The sequence below is a fragment of the Cyprinus carpio genome, chromosome B8 (assembly GCF_018340385.1).
Source record: "Cyprinus carpio isolate SPL01 chromosome B8, ASM1834038v1, whole genome shotgun sequence".
Lineage (NCBI taxonomy): Eukaryota > Metazoa > Chordata > Actinopteri > Cypriniformes > Cyprinidae > Cyprinus > Cyprinus carpio.
In genome coordinates this window covers 13,122,912-13,147,822 of record NC_056604.1, presented here as the reverse complement: position 1 = coordinate 13,147,822, position 24,911 = coordinate 13,122,912, and the positions used below count along the sequence as shown (strand labels likewise).

Below are 24,911 nucleotides of genomic sequence, written 5' to 3'. Positions count from 1 at the left end.
CATAATGGAAGTGTGAAAGAAAACATCTTCCCTTCTGTACTGTATGTTTCTCATCAGCTAATTCAATTTTAAACAAAGGTGTAACCCTGTCAATCATAACTTGCTGATATACCTGGGGACAGATTCACTAAAATCTTCTTCAGAAAATACACAAGTTTGTAAGAATATTCTTCATGTGTTCACAAATATTTTACGAATAAAATGACTGATTGTATAATAATAATCATAATCATATATATAATTATATTTAAATTATATATTTTATATAACAAAATAAAAGATTGTGGTAATAATAGCGGTTGTTGTAATGCTTAATATTTGGAACAATACAGTAAATTCATTAAAAATATATTTTTTTGTGATTTACTCTAAATTTTAGAGGTCATTTACCGTGATTTGTTATTTATTTATTTTTATTTTATTTATTTATTTATTTATTTATGGCTTTTTTTGGAATACAAAATATTTTTACGTTGGAATAAGAAGAAAATTCTAGTAATTTTATTCTTATGAATGTTTGCTTATTTAACTCGTGTGTTCTAATAACTCTGTCATACATTTACTTTAAGGAAGCAGTCCAGTGTTTATAGCTGATACTTAAGAAATAAAGTGATTACATGATTGTATTTTTTATAGCCCATGCACACGTGTATTTTGTGCCGCCCACACATAATTAGATTGTGTGTGCGTTTGTGCTAGAGATCCAGTGAGGAAGCTTAAGTATTAATTTTGTGTAGAGTTAATCAGCCTTTAAAGTCATGCCAGATGATATATGGTGGTCCAAGCTAACATGCCGATGACAGAATGATGGATTTTTATTTCTTTAGGAAGGAAAAAGAAAGAATGATGAGTGAGAGTTGTTGGTCACTGTGTACTGCTCTAGACTCACACAAGCACACACAGGTGTGGTTAAGTGGGGATATGTCTGGATGTGTGTGCATGTGTGCATCGCCCCTGGACGTGTTCAGAGAGAATGTCCCTCAAGCTACTGAACACGTCTAACCCTGCAAAGGTCCTAACCTTTAGCCAAAACTCTTCCTCACTTCTGGACTCTCTCTCTCTCTGTCTCTCAGATCTACTGGCCAGCGCCTGTTGATTGGAGAGAAGAGTGCAACTGGGCCGGGAAAGACATCAATGTGAGTGTCTGCCATAATCAGATCTTGTGGTCACCAACACACACGGGTTTACACATCTATCAGTTCCATCTCTCCTATGAGCTGTTTACACACAAACACACACACTCAGGCAATTAGCACTGCTATCACAAACATCTCTTCCAAACGGCTCCAACATTAACAGACATAAATCAGTGTAGAGACAAAGATTTCAATCGGGGGTCTGTGGAGTTAATGAAAATACTTCAGAGAGCCCACAAAGAAGATTTACAGAACATATAGAATGATTTTTAAAAGTTTCATAATATTGGTGAACATTTGCTTATCTGATCATTTTTTATATACTGTAATAATAGTTTTAGTTGTTTGATGAACGTTATAATAAAGTGTTGCTGATTAAAATCTGATGTTTTTATATTGAGAGTCCATAGGTTGGTTAAGACTCTATAAATGTTAAAAGTGACTTAGAGTAGAAAAAACATATAATTAAGAATTAAACAAAGAATTAGTATTAATAATGTAATATTTTTATTAAGCAAAGATGCTTTAAATTGATCAAAAGTGACAGTAAAGACATTTCTAATATCATACAATTTTCTATTTTTAAATAAATGCCTGACAAAATGTATCATGGTTTTCAGAAAAATTTTAAGCAGCTGTTTTCAGCATTGATAATAATAAGAAATATTTCTTGATCACCAAACCAGTCCCAAAGAGTGGAGTTTCACTTTACCATCGCAGGAATACATTATATTTTAAAATAAATTAAAATAGAAAACAGTTATTTTAAATAGTAATAATATTTCACAATATTCCCATGTTCCTATTTTTACTGTATTTTTTTATCAAAAGAACGCAGCTTAGGTAAGCATAAGAGTCTCCAAAAACAACATGGTATTATCATGGTAATATGTCCAAAAACATGCTAACACCATGGTACTTTTTGTAAGTGGAGTTTATTGTTTTATAGTGTGCCTTTAATAGTTGTGTACTGAAACATGTTGAACATGTTTCTAAAAAGGTCGTAGTTCATGTTATGTTTTTAGTGTGTATGTATTTCATCTAGTGTGTTAAGCGGATATGTGTGGGATGTTTTTGGACACTGTGTCTGTCTGAATGTTCTCTTTATTGTAAAGGGCGTGCAAGGTTGTGTAATTTAAAATGTGTGTGTGTTGGGGTTCATTCTGTGGTGGGTAACTGACTGAGATCAGCTGACAATGAGAACTGACACACACACACAGACTTTGTTCAGTGCGTTGACCTGTGAGTTGACCCTCATTACATGTAGGTGTGTACAGGACGGCAGGGACAGAACCAGACCTCCATGAATAAAGACTTAAGATTTTCCCTGGGATTCTCCCCCTGACCTTTCACTTTCTCATGCTATCTCTCTTTTGTTTAGTCTCTCAGTCTGAACTCCTGATTTCTCACACAGTATTGCTTTCAATTTACTCACTTCTCTGCATCTCTCTGTCTTTCAGTGTCTTTATGTCCTACTTCTTTCTCACTCCTTGTCTTTCAGTCACTGTTATACAACCACAGTACATAGTGCCTATATCTGTTAAGCTCCAAAATGAGGGAAAACAAAACAAGAAGCATCATAAAAGTACCAAAAAGTGGTCCATATGTCCATATGTGCTATATTACAAGTCTTCTGAAGCAATACAACATCTTCATATAATAAACAGATTGTACAGTAGTGAGGTTTTCAAAATTGGATTTATAGTGTTTGTAAAACTACAGATTGTGCTAAGAGTGATATGTTGTTTTTGTTTTGGTAAGGATTTGGTTTTAGGTTTTGTTGATTTTCAAATGTTGACTAGTATAGTGTAAGTCAGCTCTACAGTGAGATCAGTTCGAATCGTGAATGAATCACTTGGTCAGATTTGTGAATCAGATCAACATGAATCATACAGTTTGATTCTCAAGTTCAACTAAGTGAACTGACTCAATGATCCCCTGGCAGTTCTCGAGTCAACAGCTAACTGAAGGGGAAGATTATTTGTGAATAATTAAATTCCAATAAAATAATTTGTGAGTCATTATCGTTACATTAATTTGAATTTTAACAATGTCTCAAACAAAATAACAAGATGTATTTATACTGTAAATGTGATACTAGATGTTCACTGACTACATGTGGTCAATCACACAGGGATCCAATGATCAGGCTAATAAAAGGTCAAAGTTGAAAGTTCACCACACGCGTCTCAGCAGGAAATTCACACACACATGGCTTATTCCTCCTGAGAGACATTGTTCATTTTAAAGCTCTTTTTCTTTTGTTGTGTGCTCTCTCTTTCTTTCCCTCAGTATTTCTTTCTTTCTTCTTTCTTTGTCTCGTGGGCCCACTTCAAAGAGCCCATGAGCACACACACACACACACACACACACACACACACACACACTCATGCTCACACACACCCCTAGCACGTCCTTCCCTTATTGAGGGCTGTAAAGCTCTCGAAACAGAAGCCCTAGTGTGTGTGTACGAGAGGTAGAGAGAAAGGGAGAGACCCCTTCCTGTATAAACACAGTTTGTCAGCAACTTAATTGGTCTTCGATGATTCTATTCCGCCACCCCCACCGTACAACACACACACACACTCTCTTCACAGGGTGCGTTAAGCTCAAAGAGAGGCCTTTGTTCTCCACAAGCCCTGTATGTGCGTGTCTGTGTGCGTTTGTGTGCAGGGTTTAAGCATGGCAGGAGGGCACATGTCAATCTTTCTGTAAAGGTAGTGGAGAGGTTACATTAAACACACACACATACACCATTTAATTTAGCATGATTATGCTGGCTTCTAAGATACCTTGTTTTTGCTATACTCCAGCATCCATTCATGCATTACGACGATGTGTAAAATCCAATTTGTTTGATGAAATTAGATTATAAATATATTGCTTTCAATAAAAGTATAGACAGAAATGTAAGTAAAACTGTCAATTTTACTTGTATTTTTTGTCCATACTGTTTGGTCTTCTTACATTGGGTGAAGATCTAGTCGAATTATATGTTAACTGATTTGCTTTGGGAAAGTCCTTCATTGAACAATGGGTCAGTGCCACACTGTCCCCTGGAACCCTACGGAGAAGTGCCTAATATTTGAAGTTCAGTGTGTGTGTGTGTGTGTGTGTTTCCTTTGCACAGATGTTCAGTTCAGGGTTCATTCTGCTGCTGAAGGCCCACTGTTAGTCAGAGAGAAAAGATGGAGTGAGGCATAATTACAGTCCAAACAGCAGGAACATCTGCTACTGAAACTGAAGAGACCCCTTCTCTTCTCTTCTCTTCTCTTCTCTTCTCTTCTCTTCTCTTCTCTTCTCTTCTCTTCTCTTTTCTTCTCTTCTCTTCTCTTCTCTTCTCTTTTCTTTTTTTCTTGTATTTTGTCGTCTTGTCGATTTTTTTATTTTTTGTTTTGTTGTTTTGTCTTTTCTTATGTATTATGGACTTTTGATCTATTCTCCTCTCGCCTCTTCTTGTTTCATCTTGTCACTCCTCTTCTCTAGTCATCTTGTCTTTTCTTGCTGTCTTTGGTCATCTTGTCTCTGGTTGTATCTTCATGACTTACATCCTCCCTGGTTTTGTCTTTATTCTTATTTTCTTGTTTTATCTTGTCTTGTCTGTTCACTAATTCTCTCGTCTAATTTCTTCTTTGTTGCTGTCTCAAATCTTCTTTGTCTCAAATCTTTTCTGGTCATCTTTTTTCTTCTTGTCTCAAGTGGTCTCTTCTCCTTTCTTCTTCTTCTAGTCTTGTTTTGGTCTTCTTGTTTCTTTTAGTCACCTCATTTTGTCTCTTCTCTTGTTGTCTTTGGTCATCTTGTCTCCGTTTGTCTCTTCTTGACTTAAGTCTTCTCTGGTCTCTTCTTGGGCCTTTTAGTCTTGTTTCATCATGTCTTTTCTCAAAGTCCTCTTGTGTAGTCTTTTCTCTTGCTGCCTTTATCATCTTGTCTCTGGTTGTCTCTCCATGACTTACATCCTCTCTGGTTTTGTCTTTAGCTTTGTCTCATCTTCTCTCAAATCTTCTCTGGTCTACTTTTCTCTTCTTGTCTCAAGTCATCTCTTCTCCTCTCTTCTTCTTGTCTTGCTTTGGTCTTCTTTTCTCTAGTCATCTAGTCTTGTCTCTTCTCTTTTTGTCTTTGCTCATTTTGTCTCTGGTTGTCTCTTCTTGACTCTGGTCTCATCTTTGGCCTTTTAGTCTTGTTTCACCTTGTCTCTTCACTAGTTCTCTCATCTAATTTCATCTTTGTTGCTGTTTTCCTTGTCTCAAAACTTCTCTGGTCACCTTTTTTTCTTCTTGTCTCAAGTCATCTCTTCTCCTCTCTTCTTCTTGTCTTGTTTTGGTCTTCTTGTTTATCTAGTCCTCTTATCTAGTCTCGTCTCTTGCTGCCTATGGTTATCTCTGATTGTCTGTTGCTGTCTCTTCTTGTCTCACCTCAAATCTTCTCTTCTCTAGTAATATCCTCTCATCTCACCCTTGTCTCATCTCATCTTTTCACGTCTCTTGTCATGTTGTCTCTTCTCTTCCACGTTTCTCATCTTAGTTTTCTGTGCTTCATCCCTGCATCCTCTCCCTCTACCCTGGAATCCAGATGTTCCCACTCCCTCATGTTGTCGTAGTGATTCCAGGCACTCTGGGAAATGTGGCATGCTCCAGCGAGCACATTCACAAAGGAAAAGAGAAACATAGAGACTGTATTTGTCCATGTGTGTCAGTTGAACAGTCAACGTGTCTTTGTTTTCATGTTTGAAAGAGAGAGTGCAAGAGATTAAAGAGAGTTCCGGGATCACAGCGAGCAGGGAAAGGTCAGCGCTCGTGTCAGACTGTCGTCAAGGATACGTAACACAATGAGTTTTCATTTCTGATCTGCCCCATACGTGATCCCTTAAGAGACAAACTGAAAAATATGTGTGTATGTTTTTGTGTCTGCCTTTGGCTCTGAGCTATTGATAGTCAATCCAGATGTTGACAGTTTTCCTGCCTGACAGATGAAATGGTGAAAGTATGTAAAATATGTCCTTCATGAAATTGATTTGTGCGTGTGTGTATTGCAGACGGACTGCGTAAACTATGTGAAAGTGCTACACCACTACAATCGGACTCACCTGTATGCCTGTGGGACAGGGGCTTTCCACCCCACCTGTGCTTATGTGGAGGTGGGACAGAAGATAGAGGTAAGTGTGTGAGCGTTTGGATGCATGTGAATGAGTTTGTGTGATATACGGCAGTAAATACACTGCTTTATTTTGCTTTTGCTCTTTAGGATCATGTGTTTAAAATCGACCCCTCTATGGTAGAAGATGGAAAAGGAAAGAGTCCATACGACCCACGCCACACATCAGCATCTGTTCTAATTGGTTAGCTGCCACTGTTCAGCCTTCTGACTTCCATTTAAATGCTGTTACATCATGTCTAAACAGTAACCATTTCTATATCATCCCATAGGTGATGAGCTTTATGCAGGCGTGGCCACTGATTTGATGGGACGTGACTTTACAATCTTTCGCAGCATGGGACAACGGCCCTCCATACGAACAGAACAGCACGATTCTCGCTGGCTTAATGGTATGTATGTGAATGAGAGAGTATTAGGCATGTTTAGCATTTTTAAATTGTTTATCTTAATCTTCTATTATTTATTTCAAAAATAAATCAGTTTTGTTGCAATATTCTAAATATTTTAAAGCCAAATTAAGATCATGTGGTTTAACGAACATGCAAAAAAAAAAAAATGAAAATGATATCATAGCAAGGATAAGCATATACTGCATGCATTTTAAATGAGATATTTTTATAAAGTTTTCTTTTTCCTTTTCTTTATCTTGCACACTCTTATTTGTCATTGAGTCATGTGTTCAGATGCATCTTTGTTTTTGTGTTTTTGTATAATGACACTGAGCCCTATATAATGCTGTGTTTCAGAGCCCAAGTTTATTGCGGCCTTTGGTGTTCCAGAGAGTGAGAATCCTGACGATGATAAAGTCTTCTTCTTCTTCAGAGAAACTGCTGTAGAAGCTCAGGGATTTGGGAAGGTTACATATTCCCGGATTGGTCAGCTCTGCAGGGTTAGGAGCAGAATTTATCAGTCCTGTTTTATATGTGTTTACTAAGCCTAATGGCCATTGGCTGCAGTTTATCATTTTGATTTGAATTTGTGTTTTTTTTGTTTGTTTTTACAGAATGATATGGGAGGACAGCGCAGTCTAGTAAATAAGTGGACGACATTTCTAAAGGCTCGTCTTGTGTGTTCTGTACCAGGCAATGATGGCACTGAAACACATTTTGATGAACTTAGTAAGAACATTATCTCTCATACAGAGACACTAGGCTTGAATTATGCGGTTATAGCTGGCAATTGCATTTCATTGCCACCTGACCTTTGTTCGCACCTTTAGGGGATGTGTTCCTGCTGCAGACCCGTGACCGAAAGAACCCGCTGATCTACACCGTCTTCACCACCTCAAGGTCAGAGTTCATCAAAGGGTGTGGGTTAAAGGCTTGGCTCACCCCAAAAAGTTCAGCTCTGTAATTGTTTACTAATCTTCATGTCGTTAAAAACCTTTTTTGTAGAACACAAAGATAAATATTTAGCAAAATGTGTTTTCTTTTTTTTCTGAACATAATTGAACTTTCCCCAAATTTAACTTCATATGAAAAAAAGCAATTAATCAAAATTATTAGTCAAAAAATGACAGGATTTTTTTAAATAATTATTTAAAAAATGGATTGTACAGGAAATATTTACATTTACTGTATGTGTATAGTCTATTTTGAAATATTAAAAATATTGCAATTAAAACATTTAGGGTGAATTTATTTAAATTGGGCATTTTAATAAGAAAAAGTCACTTTTTTGTCCCTGTACTATAACGTGTTTTTGTTTCTTACAGTAGCGTATTTCAAGGTTCTGCAGTCTGTCTCTACACCATGAATGACATTCGCCGGGCATTTTTAGGACCTTTTGCCCATAAAGAGGGACCCAATTATCAGTGGGTTCCGTTCCAGGGTAAAGTGCCGTACCCACGGCCAGGCATGGTAAGAACAGTTTCCTTACATCTCACATAATAAACAATATTTATAAAGTTTGGGGTCGGTAAAACTTTCATGTTTTTAAAATAAGTTTTTTTTTTTTTTTTAAGGAATTCATGATACTTTTTTTTTTTTTTTTTTATGAACGGTAGTGTAAACAAGTTGAAGTATCAATGGCATTTCAAAACAAGTTTGTATTAATATAAATCAGTTTTTGTAAATTAAAAGTAGATGTAGACTGGTCATAGGTTTGGACTTACTGACCTGTGTGGAATGTTGATACCATGTGAATGGATTGTGTTTCTAGATTCTACTGATATCTCTTTCTCTCTTCCGCAGTGTCCCAGTAAAACGTTTGGGAGTTTTGAGTCCACTAAAGGTTTCCCTGATAACGTAATCCAGTTTGCAAGGCACCATCCATTAATGTTTAATCCAGTCACTCCACTGGGAGGCCGGCCTCTGTTCCTACGTACTGGAATACCATACACCTTCACTCAGATTACTGCAGACCGCGTCAACGCAGCTGATGGACACTACGATGTAATGTTCATCGGCACAGGTAGAATACTGACCGAACATTGGTGAAACCCTCAAGACTACACTGTCTTTACTGGTTGTGGCTCTGGTTAAAGTCCCTCTGTGTCTCTCTGCAGATGTCGGCTCAGTGCTGAAGGTGATCTCTGTGCCCAAAGGAAGCTGGAGTAACACAGAGCTTCTGCTAGAAGAGCTTCAGGTCTTTAAGGTGATAGGAGTGTGTGTGTGTGTGTGTGTGTGTGTGTGTGTGTGTGTGTGTGTTTACTTTGGGGACAAGTTTGTGTTCAGATGTAAGCTAAAACCTCTATATAGAGATGTCCTCATATGGCTAAAAATAAATCAAATATAATTAGATACATTTTTTGAATGTTAATTTTTTTTTAATGTTTCAATTTTTGAAGTTAGTCTTAGCAATTATGATTCACTTTGCTTTTAAAGAAAATAATTATACATTGATAGTTCAAATAAATAAATAAACATTTGTAAAACCAACTCTTGTGTTCTTGTTGCAGGATTCATCATCTATTACCAGTATGCAGATTTCCTCTAAACGGGTAAGAATGAGTCTTGCTAAAACAAAATCCAGCTATTTTTAAACAGCATTACAGAAACACATGAAAGCAGTTTGTTAGTAAATCATGTGAAGATTTTCTCTCTCTCTCTCTCTCTCTCTCTTTCTCAACAGCAACAGCTGTATGTTGGCTCAGACACAGGTGTTGTCCAGGTGCCTCTGCACCGCTGCAGTATGTACGGTAAAGCTTGTGCCGAGTGCTGCTTGGCCCGAGATCCGTACTGTGCCTGGGACGGACACACCTGCACACGCTACCTGCCAAACACAAAACGGTACAGCTTCAGTCATACTGGTTATTACATGGCTTTGTTCATTCAAAATAGAGACATTTTTACTACTCGTGTCCGACTATTGGATCCCACTGTATTGCACACTCAGACCTGAGGAATATGTTATGCTAAGGCTTTTTAATATGTTTGTGTGTATAGGAGGTTCCGGCGTCAGGATGTGAGGAATGGGGATCCTAATGCACTCTGCTCAGGAGGTAATACTGCAGTTCCTCCAATAGCCATTTCTCTGTTCTCACTACTGCACAGTTATTAGGTCACAATATGAATTTAAGCAGTGGTTCTCGACTGGTAGGTCACAAGTCTGCTCACGAGTACCAGAGATAAAATTCAATAAGATAAAAAATAATAATAATTAACTTTTTATTCAGAGAAAAAGATTCAGAAAATGGATCAAAAGTGACAAATATACTTTTAAGTTGAATACTTTCAAAAATTCTGTTTATCAGAAAATCCTGCAAAAAGTATCATGATTTATTTTTTATTTTTTTTTACATTGATAATAAATGTTTTTTTAAACAGCAAATCAGCATATTAGAAGGATCATGTGACACTGTAGACTGGAGTAATGGCTGCTGAAAATTCAGCTTTTGGATCACAGGAGTAAATTTATTTTAAATCATATTAAATATATTAAAATAGAAAACAGTTGCAATAATATTTCACAGTATTACTCTCTTACTGCATCTTTAATCAAATAAATGCAGTTTTGCTGTGCACAAGTCACTTCTTTCAAAAAAAAAAAGTAAGTAGTAAAAGTAAAAGTCTTCCAAACCCCAAACCTCTGAGCAGTACTCTATGTAATAAAATATAAAATGCTAAATGCAGAGGCCAACAAAGAAAGGGTTGCATGACATCTTCTCAAGCTAAATGTAAAAGAAAATACAACCCAGACTTTATTAATGTCAACTTTAATTGCAAAATTTCCAAATGCCCACTTTTTACACTGTATCATGAACAGTATAAATTCATTTGAAGCATTTAAAACTATAGATTTTACTTTTCATGGTGCATTCTATAGAAAAAAATGAATAATGCAAATATAACATTAAATTAATTGTCTTTTTGCTATTGACCGGAATATTAATATCAGTGCATTTACTGTATTATACACATTATTGTGCCTATGCAGTTTATCAGTTTTTGTGTTCAATCCAATATGAGTAACCAGATTGTCTAATGCCTTATTTGAATGCCTTATACATTGAAATGTTTTACAGACCATCAGAAGCAGCGTGTCCTGGAGAAGAGGCTGTATGCTGTGGATGGAAGCAGCTCCTTCCTGGAATGCATCCCGAAATCTCTACAGGCCCAGATTACATGGACCTATCAGAGGCACCCGGAAAACCCACGGGAGGAGGTGAGAGAGAGGAGAGAGCAGGCTGGGGGAGATATGTGGGGTTATTATGGGAAAGACGGATATAGATGGCATTGATAAGAGATGATAAATGTGTGTCTTTGTTCAAATTAATGATTTTCATTCTGTCTCTTATCAGTGTGGGTGTAACTCATATTTGATGTATTTATTGAGTGTGTGTGTAATTACAGGTTCGTCTAGATGACCGTGTCTTGCAGACCGAGCGAGGCCTGTTGCTAAGGCGAGCTGTGCGTAGAGACGGTGGCGTGTATCAGTGTCACGCGATGGAACATGGATTCACCCAAACCCTCCTCGCGATCACGCTGGAGATTTTGCCTTTGGCTGGCTCCGCCCCTTCAGCGCCTATCCCTCGCAGCCCCGCCCACTCACACGCCAATTATGGGCAGTCCACCAATCAAAAACTGTGGTACAGAGACTTCATGCAGTTGGTGGATCACCCAAACTTAAACACAGTCGACCAGATCTGCGAACAAGTTTGGTCACGCAGGCACAGCCTATCAGGGAAGAGTGCTCCAGATCCAGCCAATGAGGCGCCGGTTCACAACCCGCTGCACTCTAAAAAGTGGAAGCACCTGAAGGAAATGAGGAAAGGGCGAAATCGCCGAACACACGATGGGAGACCCGCCCCAGAGCACCGCGGAGCACGGGAGAGTAGCGAGGGATGAGAGACAGAGTAAAAAAGAGACTGAGAGACAGAAAGAAAGAGCAAAAACCACTGGAGGTGGACAGATTCTCACACAGCATCTCATTCAGTGACTGTTTATCGCCTGTTCTGCTTCTTATTACCCCTGTGACGACACTCCACTGCCTGTTATCAGTCTCTATATACTCTATTGCTCTCATCTCCAGTCTGAAGACTCAATCTAGTGCCCCCACGACCCCAATCCTGCTCCCGCCAGCATCTATTACTCCTGATGGTTATCCAGAAACCCACACCCCATCCATCTGAATACTAACACAAAACTCAAGAGGTCCTAAAGTCCAAAAAATCCCTTTGAATCGTAACAGGAAAAGCTTTGATCGGAAATTGAAGACAGAAAGACGTGCATGCACTCTTGTGGACAAACATTGAGTAAATCCATGCATACTCTTCTTTGTTTTCATCTGGGTGTTTGTGCAACATGTGTTCTTAGATTAGATTCTTCTCTCACTTTGGCCCTGAAACACATACCTCACAGACCTTTGACTCACCAGCACCATATGAACATCATCACTCTTCTATCACTGCTTGAAGACTTAAAACACATTTCAAGCAAACAAAAGATAAAAAAAAGGAGAAAAACTGTACATTGTGATCTGGTAGGGTTTTTCATGTGACGGTAATTATATACCTTGTGTGTGTAAAGGGTTCAGTGAGCTTTATATTTCTGGCAGTTCTGTAAACTAACAAAGGTGAATTATTTTGAGTTATGAAGTTGTTTCAGGTGTTCTGATTATGTGTTGTATGAGACTGAGATGGACACAGCATTAGTGTACAGGGGCATTATGGTAGTATGGTCTGAGACCAGGTGAGGAAGAACTCTTTTAGACACTTTTAGGGCAAAACTTACAACTAACCTGTTAAAATAGAAATAAAAAGTCAGAAGAGTTATGTAGGCTATATGTGTCTGTGTAAGAGAGATTTACATGCTTTTTATACAGCTCTGCCATATATATTCACTGTAGAAAAAAAGTGTTCTGTGAGCATCATATTATTATATATATAAGACCACAGCTAATGTATTACGTATGCTAGATAATGGGTTAAATCAGGAAACACGGATCCAAAGCCCTCTCTGAAGAGAAGAAACAAGAAAAAAGTACCCAAGAAAAATGTCTTTAGCTCTCACTCTGACATTTCAGATGAATATTTAATTTAACACATTCAAAGAGTCTAGCCAATGGGCCATTTATTTTTCATTGACTCTTTCTGTCTTTTGAAAATAGCAGTGTTGAATTTGTCGGTAAAATGCATGTTTACAAACGTTCGATGCCAATTTTTTTTTTTTTTTTAATGCGTTGCAAAAGCGGTATGGGAGCGAGTCAGACAAATTCTATAAATTTACCGTGGAAATTTTTCTGCACAAAATACCATAGTTAGGCTACTTCAGTCATAGTCGCTAACTTATAACTGTGGTAACATGATATCCACCGCCAGAAAAAAAGAGAAGAAAACGAAAGTTTGTACAGTATTTTGGACTCTACGGCGGTAACTGGATGGTGCTGGCGCAGGAGAGTCTCTTGGTCTGAGCGCCCTCTTCTGGTGTCTGTGGGTATTTGTGGTTTCTGCTGTGTCCAGGATGAGAGAAACGTGGCATTGTAAAATAATCAATTCTGATTCATTTTTAAATGGATGTAAGAATGTTTTGAGCGGAACTGGCGGATTATCATTTGGTAGTATTTATATCAGTTTTCTAAAAGTTGTACTTAATGGTTATTTTTGCATGACTTAAAACGTCTTGATGAGCGTTTTTATACAATGGAAAGACCATGTTTTAAAACTGTCCTGCAAGATTATCTGGTGTTTTCAGCATATATTTATGGCTCGATAAGCTAATGTGTTGTGGTGGTTTGTAATGAAACTGACCTACATGTGTAATGTCCATTTTGATAGAGGAGTATATGAGAACATCCTTGTGTGTATATTTTGAAATCCTCTCCCTTCTTTTGAATACATATTTAAAGACACAATTCGAAAGTAATAATTTGGGTGGTTTAAAAGACTATTCCAACAGCATTTCAAACTCATCTGATTTTCCTGTCTTTGTGACGCTTCTCAGCTTTTGAGAGAGTGTAAGAAAAAAAGCGGGTGTAGGCAATGTGTGTCTCAAAGTGAAAGGCTCTGTGTGTTTGTGCCATTAAATATTAGGATTTCTGTACATTGGGGAAAATTGTAAGTTGCATTTTGTGGACAAGTCAAAGGTTGAAGGTAAAAGTTGACGTGAACACTGTATTATTCCCTGAGTATTTTCTCTGTGGATTGTTGCATCAGACTGTAAATGATTAACACAATAAAACATACAGTTACTGAAAAATAACTCCTCAGTTTTATTTTTGATAGAGCAAGAGTGAGAATTTAAAGGGATAGTTCACCCAAAAATAAAAATTCTGTCAGTAATAATTACTCACCCTCATGTTGTCAAACCTGTAAGACCTCCGTTCATCTTCGGAACACAAATTAAAATATATTTGATGGAATGAGAGCTCTCTGACCCTCTCATAGACAGCAAAGGTACTACCACGATCAAGGTCCAGAAACATAGCAAGGACATCGGTAAAGTAATCCATGTGACATCAGGGGTTCAACTGTAATTTTCACGAAGCTACGAGAATACTTTTTGTATGCAAAGAAAACAAAAATAATGACAACAATTTGTCTCCTCTGCATCACCCTAGCTCCATTTTGAATAAGTCAACGAATTGTTGAATAAAGTCTTTATTTTTGTTTTCTTTGCATACAAAAAGTATCATGTTAGTACCCTTGCTGTCTATGAGAGGGTCAGAGAGCTATTGGGATGCATCAAAAATATCTTAATTTGTGTTCTGAAGATGAACGGAGGTCTTACGGGTTTGGAACGACATGAGAGTGAGTAATTAATGACAGAATTTTCATTTTTGGTGAACTAACCCTTTAAGAGAAAGAAAATTGACAAAATAATAATAGTATGCAGTAGTGCGATCTCACCACTCGAGTGCGCAGCTGTGCATGCTGTGTTTCACACTAGATGTCTCACTTTGAACAGAATATTTCATTGGGCACGAATATTTTTAGAGTAATAAATAAAATAGAAATTTTAAAAGTAATTTTTAAAAAATGTAGCATTAAAAAAAGTGAAGGAAATGTTTTGAACATTTCCACATTATTGGCCAGAAAAATAAAACAACGTAGAATAGCGATAAGAATGACTAAAAAGGGGAACTTTTTTGCTAGTTGCATTAATGAATACGCTATAAAGACTATATAAAACGTGACCTCTTGTTACACATTTTCCATTCTGTCTGCTAACTGGGAATGTCTCTTTCTGTGACAGCTGTAATGATTAATGATGTCAATTAGTGCTAATTAACCCTTCATTAGACTCCTTAACCTCTCAGACTCTCATTAGAGGTGTTGACTTTAGAAAGCAGGGTCAACAGATCTTCTCACTCACTCACCTTTGGATTCTTGCACTCATATTCTTTCTTTGTTTCTTGTCTTTCTTTCCGTCTCACTCAAGTAGCATAGAAAAACACCTCCCTGAACAATGAAAATTAGTTATTTAAGACTTAATTGGGCTTCAGAAAATATTATATTTGTGGATCTTATTACAAGGGCTGTGGGAAAGAAAGAAAATGTGTATGTGTATTTAAACCTGCACTAAACTGTGTAATGAAGCCCCTTGATAGTGATTGAGTGAACATGTCTCTCCATACATACTTTGGCAGTCTGCATGATTCTGTAACTGAATGTTTATTTTCACACAGCTGTGCTGCTCCGTCTAGTGCTATACAGGCGTGGAAACACAGGTATGTCTGATTGGACCTTGATGGTGTTTGTCCATATTTCTAAACAGGAAGTGGGTCACTGGAGTGCGTCAGTGTTGACAGTTCCTGCAGCTGCTGTGTTTCACCATTTACAGCAGTTGCTAGCACACATCTACACTCTAAATGACTGTTTACGTGTTTGCAAAGCAATTTCGAGTTGCACTTAAAACAAATGTGAGGCTGTGAATGAACAGGAGAGAGTTAATGCTTACTTTCCTTCCTCCTTTTATCTGTGCTATGAGAATTGTGTTAGTTTGATTGATGTAATGTATAATTCCTGTCTGTTAACACCTTCAGTACAAGATGAGCCAAAGTTTGGCACAAATAGGTTTATGTCTTTGAGCAAATTACTAACACCAAATATGAACAATAGTATTGATGCTTGACCTCCCTGCTAAAAAACAAACAAACAAACAAAAAAAAAAACCGTTAAAACCAGCCTAAGCTGGTTGGCTGGTCTAAGCTGGTTTAAGTAGGTGGTTTGAGCTGGTCTCCCAGCCTGGCCAAGCTGGTTTTAGCTGGTTTGTCCAGCTGGTCTCCCAGTCTGACCAGGTAAGAAAGTGGCCAAAACCCTTCTATGACCAGCCTACACCAGGCCGGATGCATCTAGACCTAAGCTGGTTGGCTGGTTTTAGCTGTTTTTTTTTTTTTTTCCAGCAGGGTAGACTAACATAGTTTAAGATCAAACTGATTTTTTTCTGTGAACATACTTTACACTCTCACTCGCTGACAAATAAAACACAAGACTGTGGCAAAGAAAGAAACAATGCATAAATATACTGTATCAGTCTAATGTTATATAGACAACGGATGCAGTTATTACTGTCCTTTAGTGTTCAAGCCTCTCTCACATTTATTCACTTTCTATTCAAAAACCAAAAGTGTTCTGTAAAAAGAGACATAAAGAGGTAATTGTTTGACTCCCTTCCCTCCTAAAGTTGAAGGAATCTTGAAAGGTTATTGTAACAATAAACTTGCTGTGAAGGAAATACACTTTATGTTTTCACTTTATCCTAATGCCAAAGTTAAATGGTCCCCATGCAGCCAAACACCAGTGGATCCACTCAAAATAAAGCAGAAAGTTAAAATATAGAGACACATGAACTAAATTTTTATGTTTTTGGAAAGAAATGCTTGTAATGTTTGACTGCACAAAAAAAGGCTGTCATGATCTATAGGCACTCCTACTTTTTGTAAATTAATACAAGGCACTAAAATAATAATGAAAATTTCAGAATTCCAGGTTTATATGCGTCATGTTCTTTAGGGATCCCACACTATTTTCCCAATGAATTTACATGTCTTCTTGCATGATAAGGATTACAAATTATAAGATTTTATAATTTTTCATTTTCTAGCCAATAAAATATTTTAGAGCTTGGCATAATTACAAAAAAATAGGCGTCCTGGTATATGCAGGTTTTCCAAGACTGAGCCCCCGGTTGAGAACCACAGCCCTAGGCTAGTGTGGGTGGTTACCAGAACGTTGCTAAACAGTTGCTAATGTGTTTTGAGTAATCCATGTCTTGCACCAACGGTAAGGCGGGTTATGTGACAAAGTTTACTACTTCAGGCCAGGGGTCTAGAACAAATAGCAGTAGAAACAGTGATGTTTGACTTAGCAATTAGCTTTTTAACACTGAGAGCAAAACCATGGCACAGTTTAACAGTTATATGATGCAACCGTATCCACCTGCTAACTACATCACATATAAACGCACATTTGGGCCTCATTTAGCTGGTGTTTCGGTTCTGGCTGGTTCTGGTTTATGAATGTCTTTACTGATTTTTATAGCTCTTTTACTGTGGTCTGTTCTCCAGCAGCGACATATATCACAGCACAGGCGCTTGTTCTTAATGTCGAGCCTCATACTGACTAATGACACTAACGTATGACCTCACTTGAATGGAGTCATTTATAAATTGAGCACTGACAAAGACAATCTCAGGAGAAAAAGACCTTTTCAGTTCAGCATGATAAACCAGCAGACGTTGGAGAACATAAAAGGAACATCTGTAATGCTGAACGGTCACACCCAATCCCTGGGTCCCACTAAGAGGGGGTAGCTTTGAGCTGACCTAATCGCTCTCCACGGACCCGATGTGAAACACAAACCCATAAAACTCTGTGTGAAATGTTTATTTATGTATCATCACTGAACCAAACACAGGTCGGAGTTTTCTGCATGCAAGAATCACTTTTAAATAACATATAAATATATCAGACACTAGTTAAAACACTGCATTTGTCCTTTGTGTATTTTGTCTACAGATAAAATGTGCTAAAATCAACAGCTGATTTAAAGACAGCGGGAAAAGAGAAATTGTGCTGTTGATGTTCTTGGAGGTGCAGAACAGTTCCTTTCAGGTTATTGTTTTAATGTTGTGTTTCAAAAACTGATGATGCATGTGGTTCAAATCAGAGCAGTGTTGTACCCATTCACATTTCAGTGTAACTAGTCTATGCAGTCAGTCATGTCAGGGCATTGAACAGAAAAGTATAAGTCAGCTTGTTTCTTTAGCTTGATTTGCTTCAGAGGTTTGATGATTTTCCCCTGAAATTCTGATAAAGTCACTGGAGAAAGTTTACAGGCAAACAGTTTCTTCTCCAGAAAAGATTTATACAGCAATGTTTTTAGAGAAAGCAGTATTTTTTCCAGACCTTTCTAACTATAAATAAATAAATGGTTCAAGTGATACAGGAGTTTTTAGTTTAGACAAAGAAACAAGTAAACTAAAAAAAGTGAACAGTGAGAAAAGACACAGATGTTCGTATAAAGGCTACTGCAGCTGCTGAACAGTTTGCTAGAATGAATAGTAAAACATCCGCTGACTAGTTTTACATCTATTAAATTTGCTATATGATTAAAACTCAGAAATACTTTATAATAAGGTTCAGTTTGTGAGTGATGTACAGTCAGGCAGTCGTTTTGGCAAAAATATTCAACAAAGAAATAAATAAATGGCGATGACAGCAATTATTTTGCAGTAATAAGTTCTCTGAGGTAATTTTCTCTACAGCTGAAAACGGACACGCAAAAAGGCACCTTTTGCGTGAAAAAAGAAAGCACAAATCTGTGATGTGGTATTTAGAGTTAGTTTTAGTTGCAGCGTTGCAATAGACAACAGAATGCTGTGATTGACCAATCAGAGTCGCATATTCAAATAGCCGCGTAATAACATTAATTAACAACGAACAATGGTCACACTTTATTTTAAGGTCCTCTTCTCACTGTTAACAAACCTTTAACTATGACTTTTGCCTCAAACTCTTAATTTGCTGCTTATTAATAGTCAGTAAGGTAGTTAAGTTTACATGTAGGTATTTGGCAGGATTAGGGATGTAGAATATGTTCATGCAGAATATGTGCTTTATAAGTACTAATAAACAGCTAATGTGTTAATAATAGGCATATACAGTACTAATAAGCAACTTGTTAATAGTGAGAATAAGTCCTTATACTAAAGTGTTACCTGAATAATTCTTACAGCATTTATAAGATTAGGTTACTGTTAACTAATGTTCATTGATAATTCATGTTCATAATAAATTAACATTCATTTATACAATGTTAAAAAAAACATAAGTACATAAATTTGAAAAACACACACACCAAGATCGATAAATGCTGTAAAATTCATTGTTATTTCATGTTAGCTAATGCATTATCTAACAAATTGGACCTTACTATAAAGTGTTTCCAAAACATTACATCACCAAAAAATGAAAAGAAATCGAACCCTGTGCAAAGTTCTGAAGCTCAAGATTGCGATGCTTTGTTTCAAGCTGATTAAGAACGGTGTCAGTTCTGTTGAAGTCTCAACGGTCGTCAAGCTATGATTCAGTTACCAGAAAATAGTCTAATTAGTCCAAACTTTTATTTCTTTACAGCTTAATGTACTGTCAGGCTGAGTTTTGTTGAACGCTGCCGTAGTTCTCAGTTGAGGAAAAGTCTCTGAGCATTATGCCCAGTTGTATCACAGCCAGACGTATCTTAAATGAATGTGTTTTTTGGCACCTGTTATAGCAGGGGCAGCGCTCCAGTCTACTAGTTCCATCCTGTCTACCCTCATTTGTTCCAGTAAAAAGGTTTTGCAGCTGCTGAGTTTTTAAGTGAGACGTATAACATTAGCCACGGTCTACTGTGAGGTGATGAGGGCTGGCTGCCATGGTCACAGGAACTGAGAGGACGCTCAAGAATGTCCTAATTAACACAGAGAGAACCTGGACAGTTAGACACAAAACCTACAATATTTTACAGCACCACAAACAAAAACAAGTATGTTTATGTGTGTGTGTAAGAGCATCTAAAAATCACACCAACTTTCCATTGGAAGTCCATTTTGCTTCATGTGGGTCTGTGTTTTACTCTTGTGTGTGGAGGTCCCGTGGAGAGCGGTTTCTGGATTCTCCCGTGCTCTTCTGGACTCGTGCTCTCCGTGCAGAGTCCTGCGCTTGCCGATATTTGTCCATCATGCTTTTGTGCTTGCGTCTCAGCTTCTCATTACACCAAACGCGTTCGCAGTACTGCTCCACCTGCGGCAGGTTTGAAGGACCAATCAGCTGCAAGACGTCCTTGAACCACGCCCTGGCCGGGCCACGATTGACAGAGCCTGTGTTGGTGGTGCACGGTGACCATACTTTATATTTGCTGTCACGTGACAGGAGGTCTGAAAGGGTGTCGGCGTGTAAGACGTCCAACCAGAAGCGTGAGAGGGTTTGTGTGAATCCGTGTTCCCGAGATCGACACACGTAGATGCCTTCATCCTGACGGAGCACCCGGCGGAACAACAATCCGTCATCTGTCTTGATGACACGTTCATCTAGTAACACCTAAACAAAAAGGGAATTTGGAATGCAAAGATTTTTTTTGCAATGACTTTACACCAACTTGTCCCAAGATCATTTTAAGTGGATATCTGGAAGTGTTTTAGAGAATTATGGACATATTCCAAGTTTCCCTGTCAGAATGTATCCAGATTTTAAACAACCAAGTTCATGAATTAAGTTCATCATGAATAAATGTTACATAAAGTACATTAAATAAAATAGGCCTACAAGAAAAAAATGTTATCCATCCCACAGGCTTGTAGCTGTGTCAAATAACTGATTGTATGTTTTCCGTAATATTTGTATATTATTATTATTATAAGCCTATTGTTATATTTTTATATTTGTTTTTTCCTTTAATTTCGATCTCTACATATAACGTTCTGACTAGTTTTACAATAAGCCTACTGTAAATGTTTGACATGCCAATAAAGCTTTGATTATGCTTACTAGAATTTATAGCCTAATGGAAATGCAGTTTAAAGTTTGAATTTAACATATATTTCATTTTATTTCTGCGAATTAATAATTATAAATATTATAGCCTCTTGTTTCATTGAGGAATGACTCATTCACATAGTTTCATTTGTAAATGAAAACACAACACGCTCATTTATCATCATACACAGGTATAAACAGCCTACAATCATAAAGTATTGGCATTATTGTCAGGTGTTTACAGTATTTATAAAATAAATGGTAGCAAATACTAGCATAATTATACAGGACATTAATTAGGTAAAGCGATACATGAATTGAATTGGGAAATAATAAAATATTATATTTATATGAAATAAATAGAAAAATATAGCCATAACAATTTAATATAATAAGAATAATAATATATAAATATTAAAGGAAATGTTTAATGTTAATAAAAAATGTTTTATCCATCTCTGATAATCCCAGGTTAATATGGTTACGTAGGTTTGTTTATCCATTAAACTTAAACACGACATAATATCATATTCCCACGAGTTAATATGACGTTCCGAATGAATTAATATCTTGTGACCACGACAAAACTAAGTGAATGGAAGACGTCCCCTCCCGGTCACTGTAGAATGTTATGTTATTCACCTCTCCTTTCTTTTAGCAATAGTGCATTGTAGAATAGTTTGAACTTGTGTTGCATCTTGAGTTGAGTTTTTCCTCACCATTTTCATAGTGTGGATTATAAAACAAATTTCGCTCCAACATTACTTTTGCAACAACAACAACAAAAAAGAATTTAAAACTATATAAATTAATTTAAACTGTTCTCTGATATAACAGTTCTCTAACAGTGCAGAATTATCTTAATATAAAGTAAAAATGTTTGTGATATTATAAACTCCTATTTTGGCTTATAAAATAAATCCGAATTAATACAATGACAATGTGAAAGCCAATTATTTAATTTACCATTTTACTTTTTTATTTCATGTCACAGCATATTGTCCTTATCACACTTATTATTTTTCTCACTGGTATAAAAGGGTCTTTATAAATGAAAAAAATTAATTGCCTTTATAGTTTAGAAAGGGGTTTTCTCTCAAAGGGTTCTCATTTTTGTGGGTTCCTGGTAACAAAAAGTTTGAAAACCTCTCATCTAATGCAACGATATTTCAACATTTTTAAGTGTCTAAATACTTTCTGGTCCTCTCAAAGACAGTATGAAGCAACATCCATATGTACTGTATGTATCTTACCTCCTCTAAGTAGTCATCTCTCTGAATGTGCCATGTGACAGTGGCCTGTGGCGATCGAGGGATGCACTCCAGGAAGGTGCTGTTGTTCTCAGTGCCATAAACGACCCGTTCTTCAGTCAGATCTAGATCCTCCACTACAGACAGGAATGCATGACTGTTAATACAGACACTTTACACACAACATGGTTCAGTGTAAGGTCAGTCTGGGATTTTCCACTGCATGTGTGTTTGTATAAGTGTGCACATACATATATAATCCTTTTTCATCACCAACATCCTCACCTTTGGCATGCAAACACTCAAGTGCTCTTCACTCACACCTCTTTTGTTCCTTCCTCTCATTCTCTCTCTCCTCTGTGATGAGAGATAGAGAGTGATCTGTCTGTTCACCCCTCACTCTATCAGTTCCTGTCTTTAACACCGAACAGAGAGTTTGTCCCAGTGCAGTGAGATTGCCCTTCAAACCCTATTAATCTTCCTGTTAGACAAGCTCAAAGGTGTTCTGAAGTTTCTAACACAAATGATTAAACAATTTAACTTCCAATCTCTGAAGGAATTGCTCTTTGACATGCAAATGCAATTGAAGTTCTCAGAGGAGGCCGCTGGTGTATTGACATTCACGCTACATGGCTGCACTCAGTTAAGGAGGCTGTCATTTCTTTTCTTCTTTCTTACCGCTGAGGTTTTGGTCCGTGCACTGCAGTGCTGGGTTTGCATGTTTGATGTCCTGTCTTCGGTAACGCCGTTTTGTGTTTGGCAGGTAGCGTGTGCAGGTGTGTCCGTCCCAGGCGCAGTACGGATCTCGAGCCAGGCAGCACTCGGCACAAGCTTTACCGTACATACTGCAGCGGTGCAGAGGCACCTGGACAACACCTGTCTGTGAACCCACAAACAGAGTTTGCTGGAACAGAGAGAGAAAAAAACAGTTCTGATTGCATTTTTCCAATGTTCACTTGAGCAAAATAGGGATAGTTCACCTAAAAAACTACATTCAGTCATTATTTAGTCAAACATATTATTCCAAATACATATAACACAATAGGAGATATTTAGGAGAATTTCCTGGCCACTCTTTCCCATATAATGAGGACTGGTGTTGTCAAGTTCCAAAAAAAGCTTAAAAAGCACTATAAAAGTAGTCCATGTGACCAAAATTTGTCATCATTTAATTATAATTTAAGAAAAAAAAAATCAACCAACATTGTTTGACCTCAAATCTGTGCAATGAGTATTGAGACACTATGTTTGAATACGTCTAAGCACAAATCCCTTTTTTTAATTCCAGTCATGAGTTTGGAATGATTTGATGGTAAGTAAATTATTACTTTTTTTATTTTTTGGGTGAACTGACGCTTTAACTCCTGTGGCTCTAGGACTGTCTATGAAGTAAGTGAACTGTCAGTTGGTTTGGCTATAAAGCACCAGCTTCATGATGAATAACAAAGCAACTGGTTGTTTTGCATGAATGTTTTATTGCTTTGGGGCCAAAAAGTACACACAAAGTGGAGTCCCATTCTCTGCTGACAGTAAAAGCCTCTTTGGGAATTTTGTGGAAAATGAATTGACCGTGCTGCTTATGTAACTATGCTTATGTTAATTTGCTGGAACAATATAGTAAGCGTGCATGATGCATGAACTTACCCTTTTCACAGATATGTCCATGAAGGTTATTGGAGTGGGTACCTGCAGAGATAAATATCATGTGAAACAGAACTAAAGGTACCATTCAAAGTTTAGGGTCAGTATGTTTTTTAAGAAAGAAATTAATACTTTTATTCAGCAAGGATACATTAAATTGTGACAATGCTATTGCAAATAAATGTTGTTCATTTTAATTTATCAAACAATCCAGAAAAATTGAATTATGATTTTCACAAAAATATTAAGCAGGATAATCGTTGTCAACATTTATAATAATTGGACATGTTTCTTGAGCATCAAATTAGCATTTTTGAATCATTTCTGAAGGAATCAAATGACAATGAAGGCTGCAATGGCTGCTGAAAATTCAGCTTTGCCAAATAAGATATTCTCACAAACAGAAATATAAATTCACACCTCATAACAACTATACACATTTTTAGGCTCACAGACCTTGAACACCTGCATTTCCTCCAGTGTGATCTCCTCATTGGCAAGGGTGTTACCATTTCCAAGTACGATAACCTTTAGCACAGTCCCAATATCTGAAGAGGTCAAAGGCCACAGTTTTTCATTCAGGGTTATAAACTCACTTGAGCGTTAACTAAAGTGATGACACTCTGTCTTACCAGTGCCGATGAACATGACATCATAGTATCCGTCCTCGGCCTGTGTGCGGTCTACAGTGATGTGTGTGAGCCTGTATGGGGCGCCAGTGCGGAGCAGCAGTGGTTGCCGCTGTGATGGGTAAATCGGGCGCCACATTAGTGGGTGTGTTCGTGCAAATTGCAGAACAGCGTCTGGAAACTCCAGTGTGCTACGGAAGGCATGACCAGGCTGGGCCGTGATCTTACTGGGGCACACTCCTGGTCGCGGGTAAGGGACGCGTCCTTCGTAAGGTCCCCACTGATAGTCCGGTCCTTCTTTATGAGCAAACGGCCCATTAAATGCCTCCCGGATATCAGCCATACTATAGACACACACTGCATAGCCCTGAAACACATTACTAGAGAGAGAAAATTTTATGTTAATCTCACATACCCCTTATTTATGCTCTTAAAGAAACAGTTCAACCAAAAATGAAAATTTACAGGCCATTTAAGATGTAGAAGAGTTCGTTTTTCATCGGAACAGATTTGGAGAAATTTAGCACTACATCAGTTGCCTACCAATGGATCTTCTGCAGTGAATGGGTGCCGTCAGAATGAGATTTGAAACAGCTGATTAAAACATCACAATAATCTGATGAACAAACAAACTCATTTATATCTTGAATTACGTGAGGGTGAGTAAATTTTCAGCAAATTAAAAATTTTGGGTGAACTATTCTTT

General features: G+C 37.4%; 2 protein-coding genes across 7 annotated transcripts in view; one reads left to right on the top strand and one right to left on the bottom strand.

Moving 5' to 3' along the window:
• The window catches only part of sema3b (sema domain, immunoglobulin domain (Ig), short basic domain, secreted, (semaphorin) 3B), a 57,651-nt gene extending 43,728 nt beyond the window's left edge, over positions 1 to 13,923 (top strand). For 5 of the 6 annotated variants that reach the window (XM_042729822.1, XM_042729823.1, XM_042729821.1 and 2 more), the window contains 15 exons: positions 1,074 to 1,136; positions 6,169 to 6,288; positions 6,378 to 6,471; positions 6,560 to 6,679; positions 7,037 to 7,179; positions 7,294 to 7,408; positions 7,510 to 7,579; positions 8,005 to 8,149; positions 8,483 to 8,702; positions 8,797 to 8,885; positions 9,190 to 9,231; positions 9,363 to 9,520; positions 9,677 to 9,732; positions 10,756 to 10,895; positions 11,084 to 13,923. In XM_042729822.1, coding sequence (XP_042585756.1) covers positions 1,074 to 1,136; positions 6,169 to 6,288; positions 6,378 to 6,471; positions 6,560 to 6,679; positions 7,037 to 7,179; positions 7,294 to 7,408; positions 7,510 to 7,579; positions 8,005 to 8,149; positions 8,483 to 8,702; positions 8,797 to 8,885; positions 9,190 to 9,231; positions 9,363 to 9,520; positions 9,677 to 9,732; positions 10,756 to 10,895; positions 11,084 to 11,578 — 2,070 coding nt within the window. In that variant the 3' untranslated portion in view covers positions 11,579 to 13,923. The remainder of the gene's footprint in view (positions 1 to 1,073; positions 1,137 to 6,168; positions 6,289 to 6,377; positions 6,472 to 6,559; positions 6,680 to 7,036; positions 7,180 to 7,293; positions 7,409 to 7,509; positions 7,580 to 8,004; positions 8,150 to 8,482; positions 8,703 to 8,796; positions 8,886 to 9,189; positions 9,232 to 9,362; positions 9,521 to 9,676; positions 9,733 to 10,755; positions 10,896 to 11,083) is intronic. The other variant, XM_042729826.1, reaches the window with a different exon arrangement.
• Positions 13,924 to 17,541: 3,618 nt separating this feature from the next.
• The window catches only part of sema3bl (sema domain, immunoglobulin domain (Ig), short basic domain, secreted, (semaphorin) 3bl), a 31,629-nt gene continuing 24,259 nt past the window's right edge, over positions 17,542 to 24,911 (bottom strand). Inside the window, exons 10-15 of the mRNA XM_042729827.1 lie at positions 24,209 to 24,585; positions 24,033 to 24,124; positions 23,580 to 23,621; positions 22,614 to 22,839; positions 21,939 to 22,072; positions 17,542 to 20,250 (exon numbers count right to left, since the gene is read on the bottom strand). Coding sequence (XP_042585761.1) covers positions 19,783 to 20,250; positions 21,939 to 22,072; positions 22,614 to 22,839; positions 23,580 to 23,621; positions 24,033 to 24,124; positions 24,209 to 24,585 — 1,339 coding nt within the window. The 3' untranslated portion in view covers positions 17,542 to 19,782. The remainder of the gene's footprint in view (positions 20,251 to 21,938; positions 22,073 to 22,613; positions 22,840 to 23,579; positions 23,622 to 24,032; positions 24,125 to 24,208; positions 24,586 to 24,911) is intronic.